This window comes from Camellia sinensis, chromosome 11 (genome assembly GCF_055761805.1).
Source record: "Camellia sinensis isolate YWXY chromosome 11, ASM5576180v1, whole genome shotgun sequence".
Lineage (NCBI taxonomy): Eukaryota > Viridiplantae > Streptophyta > Magnoliopsida > Ericales > Theaceae > Camellia > Camellia sinensis.
Genome location: NC_138971.1, coordinates 155,974,102 through 155,995,790, shown reverse-complemented (window position 1 = coordinate 155,995,790; position 21,689 = coordinate 155,974,102). Strand labels below are relative to the sequence as shown.

The 21,689-nt window shown below is 33.0% G+C and overlaps 1 protein-coding gene across 1 annotated transcript; it reads right to left on the bottom strand.

The window, feature by feature from the left end:
* Nucleotides 1-5,326: 5,326 nt before the first annotated feature.
* LOC114295061 (putative glycerol-3-phosphate transporter 4) lies at nt 5,327-13,562 on the bottom strand. Its single transcript, XM_028239246.2, has 3 exons — nt 12,186-13,562; nt 8,602-9,147; nt 5,327-5,636 (listed from the first exon to the last, which is right to left on the bottom strand). Exons 1-3 carry the CDS (start codon nt 13,219-13,221, stop codon nt 5,599-5,601), a joined length of 1,620 nt encoding a protein of 539 aa, XP_028095047.2. The 5' UTR covers nt 13,222-13,562; the 3' UTR covers nt 5,327-5,598.
* Nucleotides 13,563-21,689: the final 8,127 nt, after the last annotated feature.

The following is a 21,689-nucleotide window of genomic DNA, read 5'->3' as shown; positions in this document are numbered from 1 at the left end:
AAGTTTAATTGCACCCAAAAAAAAAATTGTTAGACGCCTCGTCTCTTAGGGCTACTTTGGAAAGTTGACTTTTAGTCTTTTTTTTTTTTTTTTTTTTTTGTAGCAAAAGTCAAAAGTTGGCTTTTTTACATTTTTTTTCATTTGGGAAGTTGATTTTTAGCTACTGATGAAATTACAATTATATCTCTTATGGAGCAAAGGGCTAGTTTGGCATGTACTAAATAAGCCAAAAAGTCAAAAAGTCACTATCTTATTTAAGTCACATCATCTTATTTAAATCACATCACCTCTCTAACACATCACATCAAACCCAACCCACCAATAAGTCAAAAAGTGCACTTTTTTAGGACATCCCAAACCAACCCAAAATGTGTTACATGTGTGAAGTTATAAATATTTAAAATTAATGAGGGTAGTTTAGTTATTTTATTGTGATTTGACATTATAAACAAATATTAATCAAAAAAGTCAAAAATAGCTTTTTACCAACTTTCCAAATCATTTGTCTAAAAAAATCAAAACTTGGTTAAAAACCAAAAAGTCACTTTTTACGATCTTCCCAAAACAGGTCTTAAGACAACGAGTTCTCAAATTTCAATATTGTTCGGTTTCGTTGAACACCTCAATTAATTCTAATCTTATCCCGTCTAATTTTTTTTGTCCCTTATATTTTTTTTAAATATTAAAATTTACGTAAACTTTTTGAAAACGAGAACATCTAGATTTTTGTTTCACCTTTAAAATTTGAATGATGAAATATTGATTAAAATTTAATTTTAATTTAATATTTAATTGTTTAAATTTTGAACTGGGACACCCGCGCCAAGACCCTTCCCTCTCAAACACTAAACCCTAACCACACCTCCCCTTACCATCAATAGGGAGAAAGAGAGAGATATGAGGAGAGAAAGAGAGTCAAGAGCAGAAAGTAGAGACTAGAGAGGCCAGAGGCAAGGAGTGGCTAGGGGCTGGAGGGGAGTTGAGGAGGGATTGAAAAAGGTGAAAAGGCCAAGGGTGGCTAGAGCGGATGCTGGAGGTGGCTGTGGCTAAGAGGGAAAAAGACTTCAAACAGTGACTGAGTAGCTACAAAGAAAATTAGGGTTTTGTTTTTATTGATAATTAGTGGCACGTATTATTATTATTTAAAAATATATATTTAATGACACAACGTGTGTTATAAAAAAATAATTTTAATTTTAATTTAAAATCAAAATTAAAATATAATTTTAATTATTTATTTTGATAATATTAGCACAATCATTTTATAAAGTTGTTACTTGAATACTTATATATATATATATATATTAATTTTAGTTAAATTACTTGTGTATTTTGATAATTTTAGTTCTATCATATTATAAAAGTATAATTAAAATATAATAATTTTGTATGATATATATTAAATTATAAAATAATAAAATAAATACTCATTTTGATATTAAAATAATATAAAAAATTAAAAGAATAATTAGTAAAATAAAATTCAAAATAATTCTAACTATTTAATTTTATTTTATATTCATTTGGAAAATAAAAACATATAGAAACAGAAATTATATAAAATTTATTAAAAAAATTAAATATATATATGTTGTAATTAGATTATCATATAATGATTTTATATGATATATTTACATTAAATTATAAGATTGTAAAATAAACACTCTTAATTAAATTAAAATATCAACTATATAAAAAAAACAAAAAAATCAACAACGATTAACCAAGAAATAATCACATAACAACATCTAAATCCAAAAAGTAAAAATAATAAAATACATCTCAATGTGTGAAGTGATTAATCATATGTAATATGATGTCAAAACATAAAAGAACTTACTATTCAGCAATTGAAAAAGTAATTCAAACAGTAAATCCAATCTTTTGAGGTTCCTAGAGAGTATCAATATTGTGCAGGTTTTTCCTCTTGTAAATTGTGATTATATAAAATAATGTAAGAAATGAAATATAATTTCATATATAGAATCAGTATAAAATTTAAACGATAAATCCATAATATAAAATAATATATAATTGGTATTGGGTATAGAATAATGCACAAAAAAATAAGAAGGAAAAAAAATAATTTAACATTAAAAAAAAATCTTAATACTCTTGAAAAAATTAAGAAGAAAAACATAATACGCAAAATTTGTATCGGGTTTGTGAATTATATCAATTTACCATGAAAAATATATAGAAAATAAATATTTGTCAAATAGAACCCATAAAATAAGTAAAGTGAGTATAATTTAAATTATGTTTGAATTTATGTAAAACTCTATATGTAATTAAGAAAATATGTGCTGGCATGGTTCTCTTAAATAAAAAAAAATAAAAAATAAAAAAAAAAACCTTAATTTATAATATGTCACTTAAGTATAAAAAAAACATTACTTTTAATAATATATATGATATGATATGATTTGACTTAAGGTTATTAATGGTATTATAAAAAAAAAAAAATCTTCAAACATGAATATTCAATAATAATTTTTAGGTCAAACTATATATTTTAATTAAAAAATTAAAAAAACAATATAAGTTGTCACATTATTTATTTAACTTTTCTGCATATATTTTTATAAAAAATTTAAAAATTATTAAAATAATTTATTCGCAAGAGTCCACCTAGGACATCCTTGTTTGTGGCAACCTTAGCTCCTTTTGGGGGTGGGGCAGTGACAGGTATAAGAAAATGAAAGCACGGTAATAATGCCTTAACCCTAACACTATCAAATTTATAGTATTCATCGATCTATCTATTTCATGGGTCTTATATATTACAAATTATATATGATTTTTGCGACAAGAAACAATTTTTTTGCAATGACAACTTGTCAACGCAAAACACACAACTTTTTAGTAGTGACTGGTGATTTTCAAACCGGAATCGAGCAACCTATTAAGTTGGATTGGGCAGTGTGGTGAGCGTACCATAGCAATACCTAGTCCCAGCCGAACACACTACAGATATTTTTTTTTCTTAACCATAAATCAATAAAAGGCTTTAGATTATGTTTGGTAGAATTTTTTAATTAGGGTGAATTATACTAACGGTCTTTATCATTTAGGACTTGTATCATTTTAGTTCCTAACTTTTTAATTGTAATACATTTGAGCTTAAATTTTGAATCTTGTTTCCAATAAGGACAATTGAACATACTATTGGATTTTTCAAAGACAAAATCGTCAATTTGATCAAATATAAATTAATTTGACAAAAATAAATGTTAAAAAATTATTTTTGAATTTTTCAAAATTATTTCTACTTACCAAAGGTAAAATTATATAAAATTGATAAATCTTTTAAACATTTATTTTTTTTTACCAAATTAATTTTTATTATGTATTTAGATGATGATCATATAAAATTAATTTTTAAAAATTAATCATGTAATTTTTATCAATTTTACATAATTTTATTTTTGGTTGGTAGAAATAATTTTTAAAAATTTAAAAATATTTTTTTAACATTTATTTTTGTCATATTAGTTTATATTTTATCAAATTGATGATTTTGCCCTTGAAATTAAGCAATGGTATGTTTAATTGTCCTTATTTGGAACAAGATTCAAAATTCAGAGTCAAATATGTCACAATTGAAAAGTCATAGATTAAAGTGACACAAGGCCCAAACTATAGGGACTGTTAGTGTAATTTGCCCTTCTAACTATGATTAACTATGATTTGTATTTTGAATTTGTGAGTTTTGAAATTATGATTTAAGTGTGAAAATTTTGTTTGATGAAAGAGTTTTGAATTGAGTAGGAAATTTTTGATGTAACATTTGATATTTGATACAAAAACTTATAATTCATAACCAAGCATACAATTCAAAACCAAGCACACAATTCAAAATTCATTAAAACACATAAAAAAAATTTAAAAATTTCGGAAAATATTTTTTTCGAATATATAAAAATTAACATATCAATTGCAAAAAAATAAATAAAAAAATTTGCACCGTTCCAGTCAACCGGCCGGTCAACAAGTGAGACGTCCGGTAGGACAACTGGTTGCGCCAAATTTCAAAACAAAAAAAATGAATATCGAGCTCTCAAACAGAGTTTTCTGCAAAGTTGTGAAAGATTAATTCCATATATCTATCCAAACATCATATTCAAACGTGGGAGTGAAAAATTCGTTTGGAAACAGAGTTAGTTTTCTACCTAGACAATTTTACAACTGGTGCTAAAGGTTCATATTGTTTCTGTACTAATATACCTGTAGAAATGATTAGAGAAGTCAATTATGAGTTGAAAAAGAGGGATACACTACAGACGAAGACCTAATAATGGAGATTTGATGAAATGTCGACTTTGGAGCTTTCGCAAGGGACATACATGTTTGATTAGTTTTTTCACTAATGATGTGATCCATGTTTTGGAAGCTAACATCTTGTTCACATGCCATTCTTTTTTTAAAATTTTTAACTCAGTTTATTTCTAATCTACCTAGCAGCAGCTAATAGGATGTGACTCACACATGATGGTTCACGGATTTGCAAATAGGCATAGAAAAATCACAATAAGGACAATGTTCTGAGTTCAAACAATCATTATAAATATTAGACAATTAGACCCATTTTTCACCTTGCTAAAAGTACCTAATTAGCTAAGCTAGTAAATTTTCTTCATTGAAATACCAAAGATGGTTGATCAAATCTATTCAATCCTCCTATATCAACTCCTACATTATTGTGTTTCTTTCTTATGGGTTTCCAGTGCCTCTACTCCTTAGTAAAAAGGGGGAACAAAACATTTTTTTTAAAAAGGAGGGGGAACAAAACATTTAAAAAAAAAAAAAAAAAAAGAAAAAGAAAGAAGGAGAGGTTAAAATTGGATCTTGAATTGATGGACGGATTGTGGTAAAGATTCTTCAGTGATCTTCTCAAGTCCTGTGTAACAATGATAAAAAGGATACAAAACAGACAAATAAATAATTACTTCTTTTCTTTTTTTCTTTTTTTTTTTTTGGTTGTCATTTTCTTCTTATTTGGAGTAGAACATACTTGTTGTGGGCTGCTGTACTAGGGAATATTTTAGGTTGGTAAATTTTTCTAGATTCTCAGCTTTTTTTTTTAATTCAAAATAAGCTCAAAAAACTAGTAGTTTACAAGAGTTTAGAATGGTTTTTTTAAGCTACCAACTACTTGGGAATAAGTTCTAGCAAACCAACTATTTGATACTTGGGATAAAAAAAGGACCACCCCAACATCCAAGAAAAAGATGCCCCATAAGAGATTTTCCTGTGTGTATACTGTTGATCTTTTGTGTATTACAGAATAAAAGCAAACAGTTTTTATCAGCACAACTCATATTGGTTGTCAAGAGAAGGTACAATTTCTTATTTTATTGTGTTACGGTAAAATAACTATCAAAACTCCAGGGAACCAAAATAATTTACACATTATCAGCTTACATATTACAGTACAGAAGAACAATTTGTTTTCACTATAAGCAGTGGATGAGGTTATCAAAATTCACAAATGCAAATTATTGTATTTGCTTTATCAGACAATTATTTTGAAGACTGCTTACCAATTCGTTCTTGATTTTCTGAACACCTTGATACTTCACGAGGCCATTCCTGATATCACCTTTGATCACTTAGAAGGGGTTGAGACGCAGTAGCTGCAAATCAATAAACTTTTATGGTAAGCCCAAGACAAATAGGTGATAAACAAATGGTAAGGATCTGTGCCATTAATGAAAAAAATTCAATTTTCAATTTCATATAGATGAAAATTAAAATTACAACATATACATATTGGCAGAAGTGGCCAAAAAATTGTGGGTAAGGATTCTATTACACATGCACATACATACAAGCACATAAAATTTTTAAAAAAAAAGTACCAAAAAACAAGTCAGCATGTTATGATCCAGTCCAGTGAGACACTAAGAGACATCCAAAATGAAATTTAACAAACATGCAATTTGACAAATAATGGTCAACGCAGGTTTTGGAAAATTCCTCTACCTAAAAATGATGTCCCCATCCAGGAGATAAAAACTCCACAAGAATGCAGTAAAACTAGCAAAAATAGGCAAGGAACCAAAATCACATCGCAAAGCTTACGTGGAATCTCATTTTAACCCATGATATATCCCTATTGAAGCTTGGAAGTGCTTGGGTAAAAAAGGGGTTGCTTGGTTGACTAGGTTGTTTAGCAAAATTTTGCTAACTACGAACATGCCAGATGAGTGGAGGAAGAATATTTTAGTACCAATTTATAAGAATAAAGGAGATATCCAGAATTGCAACAACTATAGAAGAATCAAACTAATGTGTCATAAAATAAAAGTGTAGGAGAGGGTGATGGAACGCCGATTACGAGATATAACAGAGGTGTCAGATAATCAATTTGGGTTTATGCCTGACAGGTCAACAATGGAAGTAATTTATCTTTTAAGGAGAGTAATGGAAAAGTATAGAGAAAAGAAAAAAGATATTCATATGATGTTTATTGACCTTGAGAAAGCATATGATAGAGTGTCCCAGAATAAAATGTGGTGGGTGTTAGAGAAGAAATGGCTGACAAAAGGTTACATTGATGTGATTAGGGACATGTATGAAGAGGTGGTGACCACTATTAGACGCTTGCTAGAGAGACAAATGAATTTCCTATTACTGTAGGGTTACACCAAAGATCTACCTTAAGTCTTTATCTTTTTGCTTTAGTTATGGATGAGTTGACGAGAAACATTCAAGATGACGTGCCATGGTGTATACTTTTTGCAGATGATATTGTGCTAGTGGATGAGACTAGAGAAGGAGTTAATACAAAGTTGGAAATTTGGAGAAAAACTTTTGAATCTAAAGGATTCCGGATAAGCAGGACTAAAACAGAGTACATAGGGTGTAAATTTAGTAACAGTAACAATGAAAGCAGAGGAGAAGTGAAGATTGAGAACCAAAAACTACATAAGAGTGAACATTTTCGTTATTTAGGGTCAATTATCACAACAGCGGGGGAAATTGATGCGGATGTGGCCCATAGGATTAAGGTGGGATGGTATAAGTAGAGAAGTGCGTCTGGGGTACAGTGCAATAAACTAATACCCCCTAGACTAAAAGATAAGTTCTATAGAATGGCTATTAGACCAGTAATGTTGTATGGGACGGAGTGTTGGGCAACCAAGAAACAACATGTAGATAAGATGAGTGTGACTGAGATGAGAATGCTCAAGTGGATGTATGGCAAGACTAGACAAGACAAAACAAAATTAAGAATGAGCGTATTCGAGAATGGGTAGGAGTAGCACCGATAGAAGATAAGTTGAGAGAGAATCAATTGAGATGGTTTGGTCACATTCAACGGGGACTAATAGAGGCTGTAGTGAAGAGATACGATACTATACTATAACGGTAGATGAGAGTGTTAGGGGACGGGGTAGGCCTAAATTAACGTTGACTAGCGTTGTAAATAGAAATATGGATCTACTTAATTTGACTAACAAAATGACCTTTGATAAGGCCGCGTGGAGAAGAAAGATTCATGTAGCCAACCCCATTTGATTGGGACTTATGGTTTGGCTTGGTTTGGAATGCTCATTTGCAATCCTTAGGAGTGGAATTGTCCCTTCATTGTTCATATAAAGTAATGTATCTTTTATATAATCAATCAACAATTCCTACCACAGCCCTATTAGACTAATCATTAATTTCTTCTTTCTTGGATGCTAATGAAGTTCAAACTCTCAGAATTGCTTAGGCCAAGTTTGGGAAGACTAAATAAGTGCACTTTTTGTCTTTTTGGACTAAAAAATTGAGATTGAAAATATGGATGTTTGGGTTAACTTTTTGACTTTTTATGGAAAAATGTGTAATAAAAAATTGTAAAAATTGGTTTGTAGAGGAAAATTTGAATTGGGAGTTGTGCAACCGTAATTGTTGACTTTTGGTGAATAGTGTTAACTTTTTGAGTAACTTTTTGAGTAACTTTTTGACTTTTTGGCTTATTTGGGACTTCCCAAACTTAGCCTTAGTAGACATCCTATGGGGCCAGTTGCCTTCTAAATTGTTAGTTTCCGAATGAACTAGTAAACTCTTTCTTTCTTTCTTCTATTTATTTATTTATTTTTATTTTTTTTGGGTTTTCTGATAGCTAGTTTCTGAATACTCCAGTATGAGAATCCACCTATGCATGTCTATTTCTTCATTGTGCTAACATTGAATTTAGCATTTTGGATTTTCATCTTTATTCTTTTAATTTTAAATAGAGCTACCTTGAGATGCAACTCACCTATTACTTCAATATAAACAATTTTTTTTCAGCTTCATTTTTAAAGTGGTTATAACTCATAATATGCATTCATATGCAGTAAAAAAACTATTGTGGCATTGTACAATATGGATTTTCTGAGATGCATCACTCATAGGGAACATATTTTCATTTCAATGCTATGGAGAACAAAACAAACTGGATCTGTTTTCATGAGATACCCAGATATGCATATATATGTGTGTGTACGCCAAAAAAAATAAGGATGAATGTTTTTATGTTTGTATTGAATGTTTATATTACTTAAAAAGAAAAGAAATTAATGCATACAACATATTTAAGGAAAAAAAACAATATAACCACCACATTACCTCCAGGAGTGTGCGGCCCACTGGGTATAGATTTCCATTTGCAATTTATCTCAGTAAGTTCAGTTATGACCAAATGGGACAAAAGAAGACCAGCAACAAGAGCACCAATCATTAGCATCACAAAAACTGCATCCCATCCCTTGGTAGAAAGGAAACCAGTAAGAAGAGGGCCCAAAGCTGCCCCAACCGATCCAGTACCATCAATAATGGCAGTGACTGTTGCCAGTGCCCGAGCATCCCCTCTGAGAGAACTGTGTGTACCAAGATCTGCAGAGACTGCAGTAGTGATAAGAGCATAGGGTCCATTTACGAACAAACCAGCAATCATCATAAGTACAATATTAAAGGTCATTGAAATACTCCCATATGTGCGATAGAGAATCAAAGCAGGGATTGCAGCATACATGAAGCTGGCTGCAGTAGTAGCACGAGCATTAAGTTTATCAGATATGTAGCCAGCCAAAATCCCACCAACAATACCCCCAACATCAAACAGAGTAGAAAGATTTCCTGCAGATTTTACCGATATATACTCTCCGCCAATAGCTGCAAAATCATAAAAGTGAAGAAGATAAGAAATATGAAACCGACTCACTACATTTAAAAACATTAGAGCTGTGAGACACCATCCAAGCTTGTAAAGATGTACGGCAGCTGCAAAACATGACCTTGGTATTAGTAACAAAAACTCAATTTTTCAAAGTAATCCTATGGTAAGTGTATGAGTTATACAAACAAACACATACTTTTTGGGCATCCGCTCATGCTCATGTTACCAGATTCTATAGCATGAAAATAATTATCCTCATATTTTTTTAATCTAAATTCCAGACTGTAATACCAATTCTGTGAATGTCTTCATAGAATTGCTTCAGTATTATTGTGATCAATTAGACTGCCATGCTTACTCAGGAGATTCATTAAAATTTCGACCCAATAAAGAGAAATGAAAAAAATTTAAATCCTTAAAACCCACCAAAATAGTTGGACATCTACAGAATGAGCCATAAACTTGCTTTAAAAATACACCCTAGGGTGCAAATGAAGTCTATTCTATTCCTTTTCACTCTTGGGTGTTGACAGTGATCCTACAAATCCCTCACATTAAAGCCCATGACAAATCAACCTCTTGGACTTGTATAAACATGAGCTTCACAGTTCACACCAAACAATTCTCGCAAGCCCTTGGGTGGAAAATTTGAGGAATGAGACTGAAATTATTGTTACGGCAGACATATATGAAAATGATCATCTTATTTTTTTCTACACATCAACAAAATGGCTTCCCAAATCACTTCATCATCCACATAATTCCTCCATAGCTTTAACTGCCAAGTCTACCCGAGAACACCACGCCAAATACAAATATCTTAATTTTGAACAACAAAAAAAATCTGAATTGCACAAAAGTATGGATGGCTCAATCAGAAACTTTCTTATTTTCAGTAAAAGGTGGGTTAAGCATTGCTAAACTCTCCACAAAAATTTATGTTGACCACACAAAAATATGGAGCGGTTAGTCAGAGATCTAGCTCACCCATCACAAAATCAAGGTAAATATAGTTAGAGACCCAAAAAGAATAGAAAATCCTCTTAGACTTTAGGCCTTATAGCAAGAAACACGCTCCCGCCACCGCTCCTGGTCCTGCTCCCAACCTTAAACTCTTCTATAGAGGCCGTGCTCCTGCCCCCATGCCCCATCCCCGCTTCATGAAACTATGCTTAGGCTTTTGGCTATGTTTGGTAGCAAAGAGACAAGGGAAGGGAAGGGAAGGGAAAATGAAAGCAGGTAAAACAAGGGAGAACAAGAGAAGAAAGATGAATTATTTTACCTTGTTTCATTAAAACTTGGAAGAGGAAGTGGAGAGAAAAGTAGCAAAGATAAACATCTTTGTCGACTTTAAGTGATTATAAATTGTGATTTGCTTGGTATACTCAAGTTATCACAGAAATTATTTTTCCCTCCAAACCTCCCCACACTTGGGAGTGAAGTTTTTTAGTAATATTCAAATAGTTTCCTACTTGTTCTTTTTCACTTTCTTTTTCTTTTTCTTTTTCTTTTTCTTTTTTTTGGGGGGGGGGATAAATAATCAAACTTTATTAGAAAAACATCAAGGCAATGCAAAGAATACAAAGAAAATAAACAGCCCACATCGGGCCCAAAACAAAACTAATTAATCAAATCTTCTGCAAAATCTACAAAAGCCAAAAAGTCAAGATCAACCGAACCCCGTAACCCAACTGTGCAACACCATGAGAAGCCTACTCTCTAACCATAACAGTGAATGACACACATTCTAAAAACTTGCCTATTACGCTCCAACCAAACCAACCAAACCCAAGCAAACAATGGGAAGCAAGTAACCAAGCCTTCTCTTTCCCACCCCAGCCCCACCCCAGCTTTGTAACAAACCCAACACAAACCCTGACTGCACCCAAACCAAACCAAACCAAACCAAACAAAGCAACAATCAAACTCCATAGCTGAGACACAACCGGATAATGAATAAACAAGTGATCCATCGTCTCCACATCCCCACAACACATATTGACCAACACATGCTTCCACTGAATTAAGTTATCAATAGTCAAACTACGGCCCAAGGCAGCTGTACAAATGGAAAAAGCTACCTTAGATGGTAACCCTGTCACCCAAATATTCTTCCAAGGAAACACAACATCATTACCCCTCTGCCAGCACACCATAAAATGAGACACCGAAAAAACCACTTTAGATCTCAGACAGTCCCACACCAAAGAATCCAACCCATCCCCCCCATGCTTCACACCGCATAGAAATCCCAGAAGATTCACCAATTGGTCCATCGCCCAATCCTGCACATCACGTCAGAGATTAACATTCCAAACAACCGACTACCCTTGCCTACTTGTTCTCTTTCTTTTCTCACATTACAAGCCAACAAACAAGGGGGATAAAAAAGGATTCTAAAAACTTTTCCTTTCCTCTCCTACCAAACAAAGCATCAAACAATGTTATATATTGCACATATTATTATTGATCACCTACGCATCACCCATGCCCTCTGATGGTCTTTTACTTCACAACTACCATTAGTCAGATTTGGGGACTGATTCATAAAAGACTGCATTTGTACTTTTGAGGCATTGATTTAAAGAAGAAGAAGAAACTGGACAAGCAATAAAATCAAGAAAATCATTGCTTCAAAAGCATTGATCAACTGCACAACCATTAACATATGATTAGAATAAAAATTGCACATCTTTACTTATCAAATGAAGGTAACCAATTCAACTTCACCCAAGCGATTTACCTTGGGCTTCAAAAACCAGACAAATGAACTACATGCATAATGCAAGACCAAGACCTATCCAATTTTCACGCCATCATATTCTTAATTGTACACATTGTAACACTAACAACCAATTGCAATTTCTTGTAGACCAAAATCAGGATGGCACATCCCATCAATTAAAATCGAAAGTTATGTGAGAAACAGGCCACAAAGATTATGCAAAAATTAGTAAGCTAATCTTTTATTTATTATATTCTCTATTCATCAATAAATCTAATAGTGAAAAGGAGACAGAAAGCCAGAATTTACCTGTCTGACTAAGATAAAATGGTAACCAATACAAAAATGTGTATGCCACAAGCTTTGAGAAGAAGAGGCACAATGCAAATGGTATGACACCAGGTATTAGGCAAGCTTCAAAAAGCCCGATACTTTTCCTATTCACCGATCGACACTGCAGGATATTGCTCTTTTCAGCTTCCACCAAGTCTCCTTTTCTTATCTGAGCTTCTTCATCATTAGTCACTGTCTTGAGATTGCAAGCAAAACCATGTGGGCAAGGAAACCCAACATCCTCAGGATAAGCAGCCAAGAACAGGTACACTATTATCCCTCCTAGAATGATAAAAGCACCAGGAAGTATAAAAGACCAGCCCCATCCATACTCCAATACACTAGCAGCAAGAAGCGAACCGCTGATATTCCCCACAGATGTATGAGCATTCCAAATACCCATTATCAATCCCCTCTTCCTCTTCCCAAACCAATTACCTATAACAGCAACAACCGAAGGCCAACCCGTTGCCTGAAACAACCCGGCTACCATTTGCATCACCAAATAAAACCAGAACACATGTATATTCCAAAAGTAACCCATCCCAAAAAGCCCGACAAAAATCCCACTCCCAATCATCCCAGTAGTCAAAAACAATCTCAGGTCCAAAGTATCCCCTAAATGCCCAGCAACATACATTCCTAGAGAATAACAAGCTAGAAATGCAACATCAATCTCTCCCAATTTCAAAGTCCCATCTGTTCCATTAAATGGAGCCCAACCCTGATCTCTTAATCTATTCATCTCAGTACCCACCACAAAATCCCTCTTAACAAAGAATTCACCAATTGGCCAGGGGTGAATTACATTGATCTTCTTAGGGTCTGGATCCAAAACACTTTTGACTATGCTATTGGGTTTCCTAGAAGCATGGTAACAAGTATAAGCTATAAAAGTAATCAACAAAACCATATATCTATAGGTATTTAGACTCCAATCCTTGCCTCTAACGCTTCGTAGAAGCGAAATTCCAGGTGGAGTCCCACTCATTGCATCGAAACCCGGAGACATCTTCACATTCACATTAACCAAACCCTAATCCAGCAAGCTCGGTTTGAAAAATCAAAACTCAAGAACCCTCAATAGACAATCAATACAATCAAACAAAGCCAAGAGCTCGAGATAGTGAAATGTACACCAAAATCGAAGATAAATCTCTAAATTTGGATGAAGGATCTGGAGAGAACGTGTGCAAGGTTCTGGAGATTCTGTCACATGATTGGATGAGAAACTCGCTTTTCTTTGAAATTCCCACACCGCTGTTGGTGATTGATTGGTGATGTCGTCATGCATTGAGTAGAGAAAATCAAACGTGACTTTGGACCTTGTTTCAGCAACAATGATACACGCTACTAATTTTAGAATTCAAAAATGCTAGAACCACCAAAAAATTCTACTAAAAGTTTTATCAAATGTCTCACATGATGTGGGATTCACATGGGACCCACATTGTGTGGGTCCCACATCCATGTGAGACATTTGGTAAAACTTTTGGTAGAATATTTGGGGTCTCTAGCATTACTAATCACTAATGACATGACACTTAATAAAAAAAAGGGAAGTGATTCATCCCCGAAAGGGGACCCCCGAATCCCCCGAAAATCCATTTTAAGTAAAAAAAAAAAAAAAAAAAAAGAAAAAAAGAAAAGAAAAAGAAAACAGTTTCCAGAAAAGGAAATTAGGGGGATTAGGGGGAGGGATTTTAGGGCTCTAAATCATTTTCCAAAAAAAAATATATAACATCAAAATAAAAATATCAAATCAATCTTGATAAGACCCACTACCACATCATTAATAACAACACTAACTAATACACTCACTCATTTTTTTTATTTCAGTCGGTAACGGAACCGAGATTGTTTGTTTTATTCATTGGCGCATCCTTATCAGTTTTTGCACTCGTTTAGGGGTAATCATACACTGATCTCGGAATATAAAAAAGTGATATCTCCTTGTGCCTCCGTTTTGGGTGTGGGTTAGTTTTTTAATTATTTAGTTTTTTTTAATTATTTTAGTCTGAGATTAAAAAGTATATTATTTTAATCTGAAATTAAAAAGTATAGTTTCAAAATGATTTTTTTGACTTTTTTAATTTTTTAATTTTTTGGTGAGGTGTCTCCTGTTCATTTACCAAAGTACCCTTGTTGTTGTTGTTATTTTTTTTTTTTTTTTTGATTTTTGGTTTGGATTTGACATATTTTGCTTAAATTTTTTTATTTTGGATTTTATTTTGGCGTATTTTGATAAAATATTTATTTTTTTATTTTGGGTTTGAATTTGCCGTATTTTGCTTTATTTTTTTATTTTTTTTTAAATTTATGTTTTAGTCATTTTTATTTTTTTATACATTAATTAGTTCTTGTTTTTTAATTTATGTTTTTTGCCTTATTTATTTTTATTGGTATACAATAACATTTTTTTTATTTATGTGTTTCATTTATTTGTAAATTACGTGGCGAATGGTAATTTATGTTTCAACAATGATTCATCCCCCCTTTTCCCCCCACCCCCTTTGACCCCCTCTCTCTCTCATTGGTTACATTTTCTTTTTCTTTTTCTTTTTTTTCCTGCTCCTCCAATCACCACCCGCCACGTGGCAAAGGGGGGTGAGAGGGTGACCCCCAAAAGGGGGTCCCAAGCATTATTCTTTATGTTTTTATGTTTTTTTTTTATATATTTTTGATGTGTTTTATTTCAAAAATAGGTTTTCTTGTGTTTTATTTATTTATAAATTACATGGCAAATGGTAATTTCTATTTTTTTTTTCTTTTTGGATGAGGCTTATTTTTGTCGTTCTTTTTTTTTTTTTGAATTTACATTTTTATAATTTTTTAAATATTTTTGAATGAGGCGTATTTTTTTTAAATAATTTATGTATTTTAAGTTTTTTTTTTTTTTGCAAATGGTTTTTTCATGTGTTTTTTATTTTATTGTTATTTTAATTTTTTTTTCATTTTCTGTGAAATGATAAAAAGTGAGGTTTTATTTTATTGTCCTGCCTATTTAATTTATATTTAATTTTAATTTTATTTTAAATATTTAAATAATGTAAATAATCTAAAAAATTTAATAAGCAAAAAATTAAAATAAATATTCAAAAAATTTAAATCGTAAAAATTTAAATAATTTAAATATTCAAAAAATTATTTTAACAAAAAAATTTAAATAATTTAAATATTTAAAAATTTTAAATAATTTAAAATGTTAATATTTTAAATTTAAAAATAACTCTACACTCAAATTGTAACCAAACATATAAAATAAAACTCAATTAGTAAATTATTTTTAAAACTCATAACCAAACACATAACTCGAAACTCATACTACTTTCACAATTCTACACTCAAATCATAATCAAATACATAACAAAAAAATTAAAATATTTAAAAATATTTTTATAAATAGAGTTTGAATTTATTTTTATAAAATATTTTAACAAAAACCAAAAAAATGTTTTTAATTTTTTTTTTTTTTCAACGTCCTGTGTATTTTTCTGGGAATAGGTGTTTTTTGGGAAGTGATGTGAAGCTTTTGTCTGGGAAACGCTAAGGTGATGCCCCTCTCTCATGTGGGGGTAATTTTGTAAATTTACCTTCACAATTGTTGGTGCCAAGTGATTGCTTCCGTTTTTGTCCCCATGTGGCTAAAATCAACTTTTTTGTCCTTACATTGCTAATTTAGCCCCAAAAGCCCTTCCCAAACACCACCTATATTATGATTAGTGGGTACTATATGAATCGGCAGGATACTATATGTTGATGATTGAGAAATATAAGGTATATATGAAATAATAATTGATTAAAAAATATAAATACGTAATATTCTAGAAATATTAAATAATTTCCCTCGTTAAGAAGAATAAAAATGAATCGTAGATAATTGAAGTTTGCTCGTGATTTGGGGTGGGCTTAACCTAGGTCAATTTGGATCCAATTTGAGATGAGTTTAGGCCTGGTCTATCATTTTGAAGGTTGACCCATTGACTCGCTTAAGACCCGCTCAAGGTTCGGTCTGAGGTCCGACTTGTACGAAACTTAGTGTCTTTTTTAGTAGAAAATAATAAAATTTTGGTAAAAAAATTTAAAAATAATGTTCAGGCCCGCCCAAGCTCGAGCCAATCATAGGCCCACTGGCCCGCCCAATGCCCAAATACCCCTTAGGCCTAGGCCCAGGCCTAATTTTCTGGCCCGTAGGCCGGCCCGGGCCGACTCAAATTTTGGCGAGAGACTACAAGACCTGATATGGGCCTGGCCGAGCCAAATTTACACTCCCTTGCCATACAAAAATGCCTGAGACCCCCAAAGTTAGGGACCCCATGACCCTAAAATGATGTAAACCAAATTTTTTTTTTTTTTTTTCTTTTCTTCCTAGACCAATCACAGGTAAGTGGAGGTTGTGTTTTTTGGGGGTCTGTAGCATTGTTGGTGTGCCATTATGGTTGGGGTTAAAATAAACATAAAAGGATAAAATAAATTAATAAAATTAATAAAATAAAATGTTACATTTAAAGCGTAATTATTTTATTTTTTCTTTTATAAAAGTTAAAAAAAAAAATCATCTCAATTGAGGTTTTTTAGCCTCAGGCTAAAATTGTCAAAAACTTAAAGAGTTAAAAAATCAACCAACATCCAAAACGAACCCTTTGATTCATGAATTGGGAAGAGATTTAGAAAGAGGGCACCTATTTATTTTTTTTATCCCCTATTTTTTTGAATTCCTACTTTAAATTTTAAATTAATAAAAAAAAGTTAATATCTCACTTATTATCAATTTTATTTCTATTCATAATATCATCACACCCAAGTGCACACCTACATAATTTTGCGCACCCACTTATATTAAAAATGACGAATCGACAACCTCTTTCTCCTTCTCTTATGCTTTGTTTGGTTGGAGGGGAAGGGATTAGGAAAGAGAAAGAAAAAATATAGGTAAAATGTGAATAAAATATACCTATATTTCACTTAGTTTCACACATTTTTTCCTTTTCATTTTCCAAATCTCTCATCAAATCTCTCGACAAAATACAATGTTAGTGAACGACGGTCCTTTTCTTTGTCCTTCTTCGATAAGTCAGAAATCTCTTCAATGATCTCTTTTTCATTCTCTCAAGTAACCTCCAACTCTCCATCATATTTTATTTTTTTGGTTTACTTCGAGGTAAAACGCTCGATATAGGGGGGTTAAAGGAAAAAAAATCCTCACAAAAAACACAACTAGGAAAAAAAATCCTATAAAATGGAACCATTCGGCGTACTAGTGACGAACAAAATATTACTATTCAGAATCTATCTACCAAACTAAGTGTTTCTATTCAGCATTATATTACTGTACAAAACCTTAACTGTGAGGCCCCTGAAAATTTTTCTTTCTTAAAAGTTCTTTACTTTTAAATTATTTCCTTAAAGTCCCTTAGTTTCTTAATTAATTGCAACCCTAGGATCAAAATACATGCACCAACAAAACCTGCAAACCCTAATCGATTTCGGAAACTTAGAAATAATTTCTAATATCCTAATACTGATTAATTGACTCCCTAAATATGAAATTACCACTTGAAAACCCTATGTTTTTCCAGTCGTTATCACGTTCGTCGATTGATCGCGTTTTTAAATCCAAACCGAATTAGACTCTCTAACCCCAATTTAATTTAATTTGACACTAAAATAAATGTTCCACTTCATAAATTAAACCCAATGTCCTCATATTTTTCTTAAATCACATTTTGACCCCAAACTAGTACCATTACACACATATATACATATATATACTTATACCTTTCTTAAATAAATAATTTTGTACACAAATATCTTCATATATATATATATATATAACCAACAAAAATCTCCCCAAATCTAGCACATGGCCAGCCATCACCCTCTCTCGGTTACAATCATAAGTACTCTAGAGACAAATTTCTTAAATCATGGAAAAAGTATCATTGGTACCCCCAAATCAAGAAAAGTTGTCTTGTACTTGTAACTATCTTGGTTCTATTTAAGCCTAACCCCAACTAGATCATGCCTTAATACATGATTAGGCTCCCTAATGATCCCTTATTCCATTACATTTCAACTAAATACATCTCAATTCCATTTCATTCCAACCAGTGGGCATTTTTGACCTTTTACACCAATTTTATTATAAAAACACCACCACCCTTCACATGTTACACATCTCATACACTCACACACCTACACATTCAGTTGAGAGAGAAATAAGAGGAAGAAAGTGGACTTTGGTAGTGGAAGAGAGGAAAAGAGAAGGAAATTGTGCAAACACTTCACTAGTCAATCAAATAAGCCACAACACAACCCTCTCTTTTACTTTCCTTTTTCAAATACATGTTATTAGAGGTTTAAAATCATATTTTCAGATGTGTTGTAATGGTGTTCATGTGTTCAAAGTGGATGAATTAGGCTTTAATCCTTCTTCTATTCATATTTCCTCTTAATAGATGCAAAACTACTTTTTTCTTCTCATATCTCACTTTTTTTTTAAAGGCATACCACCACTATAAAAATCTGAGTTATTGAAACATTATTTAGTATGTTTTCACCACAAAAGAAGTAGAAAATTCCCTTAGTTGGCCTCTTTTCTCACCAACTTTCTTATTTCAAGAATTGTGCCAGAAAAATTTGTTTTACAGCAAACTTTAAAAATTATAGAAAAATGTAGAAAAATCTTCTAAACCTTAGTTTTACATAAAAATATTCCTTAAAGAGTTATCATTCAAGGAAATTTTGTTTCATTGAAAAACAGTGAGCAGTTTGTACGAAAATACAATTTTCGTAACGGTCGACAAATCTGGACAGCGCTGGAGTATTTCTTAAATAACTAAAAATCTACAAAATCTATCACATTTCTAAAACATTATCTGAAAACTAGATTAAGTTCTCTGCGAAGCATAAGAAGGCCAAGTTCGGTAAAAATCTGAAATAGCCCTTTTCATTTTAATCTTTAAATGGTACTGAATCTGGAAATTTAGTTTTGCATGGGTGTTTTATGCTCTTGTATTCATGAATATGCTTATTAGTTTATGATCATGTCTTGGTATGATATTGCATATGTTATGGTTATGTTCCTTATCTTTTTCATTTTAATGATGCTCATGCTTATGTGGATATTACTATCTTGTTAAGTTTGTTCTAACTTGACTCAAAACATTAATCCAAACGAAAAACTTAATTGGGCGACTAATGAGGTTTCGATCACATGATTAATGAAGGATGATAATGTGTTATGTATGGATTGATGGGATATGCTCCCTAATTGAAGATTAAGTCTTGCGCAAGCGGTTGTCGTGTAAACCCTAGAATGAAACGGACGTATTCGGGCTCTTTGTGATGGTTTGATTGGTGAGATAAGGTTGGGTCCAGATGGGACATTCAGGAGGATGAAACTTTTTTTTTTAAGGATAAGGTTTGATTCAGGGTTTCTTTTCATTGTCCCTTTTAAGGCCTTGCGGTTGGCACTATGCGGTATATAATTGTTGGTAGGCATCTGAGGTAAGTTCTGCAACAAAGCAGCAAAAATGAGAGTTCAGAATAGTCTGGTATCCCATTATTGTGGTTGGGAAGATGAAGGGTGTGTTTGGTTTGTGTTTGTAGCGTAGTTTTTAAGATAAAAAGTACGAAAACTTGTTTGGTTTACCTTTTTCAAGAAATGATTTTGAAAAATTATTTTGGGAGAGAGAGTTTTAAAAAAAGTGATTGATTTGATGTGTATGAGAGAAAGAGTGATTTTGAAAAGTAGGTAACCAAACAAAATTTTAAGATTTTTTTTGAAAAAATTTGTTTGGTTTGATTACTCTTAAAAATTTGTTTATAGAGAATTTTTCCCAAATTTTTTTCTGAAAAACAAACCAAACAAGGCCGAAATCTCTTTGGGGGATTTCTAAAATACTAACATCTAACCTTGTCATCCTTGTTATTGACTTGAATATCATGCTTCATTACTTACTTGTTATAAATGTGATGGTATATTAGATTAGGAAAAAAGGACGGGGTGTGTGTGCGTTTACTGGGCATTCAAAACTCATGGCGTTTCATGCCAGGTATTGAAGACTATTAGACCGATCGAAGGCAAAGCTGAAGCATTTGAGGATGAACAGCTACCCTAGGAGGATTAGAAACTAGTTTGTAAACGTGTTTTGAGATTGTAAGTGATAGATCCCATGTTATATTTAAGACATGATTTTGAAATTATTATATATCTATGCATATCTTTTATATTACCTGAGAGGGTAATTTATATGAATATTGGCCGAGCTGGACAATGGGCCGTTATGGGCCACAGTACGAGGCGATGAGTAAAAAGGCCTCAAATCCAGTCCAGTCCAAGCAAGACTTAAAGTTAGGACTGGTCCCAGAAGTGCATTGTTATCTCGGTCCGAGAGAGCGCGGCAGTTCGGTCGCTGGGTCACCACCCTCAGAGTTAGTCCGGTCGCAGCATATTACGGTTAGCCTGGTCGTGTCTTCTAAACCAAGTATGATAAGCCTTCTTTAAGATACTTCTGTGTTAGTTTGGTTCGACACTTCTATGGATAGCTCGGTCTGGGCATGCGAAGCCGAGATAGAAGCAAAGAAAAGAAGAGCCGGACTGAAAGTTAGATCTGTCATACCTGCATATCTAGTAAGGCAATGGTATTTCGGTCTCATAGAAGTTTGACCATGGTAAAACCATCTCACTTGGTTTAAGCAGTAAGAAGGGTGTTGAAGGATAAGCATTATCTTTCAGGAGTATGAATCCTAGGAGGACTCTACATGGAGGAGTAGAAGTCTTATTAGGACTATGCCACACGGAACCTATAAAAGCTCACAAATATCACCTATGGAGAGGTAACACAACTTTGATTCCTGAATACACAGAGCTTTTGTCTACTTGTCTATTTTGCTGACTTAGGCATCGGAGAGGTTTCCGGCACACACCTGCCGGCTAGCTAACGTTTGTGTTTTCAGGGAGTAAAGCGACGACGTTTGGAGGAGCACAAACTTGATCAACAGGATTATACGAGAAGATTTATTTCTTTCCCATACAATTGGCGCCGTCTGTGGGAATTACAGACTAGAACAAAACCTCTTGATCAAGCTTTTCCTCTTTAAAAGTAATGGCGCACAACGAAGATTTGCCGTAGTCCGCCATCGACGGACAAACACCAGAGGGGGGTGCAAGGCGTGAAGGCCTACCTTCTATCCCTCCCATGGCGAACTTGGAGCCACAACGACAAAATCCCGGGAGGGATGTAAGGGGGAGGAGACGGACTAACAGCCCCCGTCACTCTCATTCACAAAGTCCTGACAGACAAAGGCGAAGGATTGATCCTCAAGTTTTGGAGGACCGTGTAAAGGAGCAGGACGAATTAATACGACGGATGGCGGCGGACATGGAGATTATGAAACACCAGATGAAGGGAAAAAGAGTGGCGATAGGAGAGGGGCGCAAAAACAAGACGCCCCATCGCCGCTCAGAAGACCGTG

Excerpts from the sequence above, each read along its gene's own strand:
- LOC114295061 (XM_028239246.2), bottom strand. The coding sequence starts at position 13,221 with ATGTCTCCGGGTTTCGATGCAATGAGTGGGACTCCACCTGGAATTTCG. Across the intron at positions 9,148-12,185 it reads ATTTTATCTTAGTCAGACAG|CTATTGGCGGAGAGTATATA; the intron begins GTAAATTCTGGC and ends ATGATTTTGCAG. Across the intron at positions 5,637-8,601 it reads TGGGCCGCACACTCCTGGAG|CTACTGCGTCTCAACCCCTT; the intron begins GTAATGTGGTGG and ends ATTGATTTGCAG.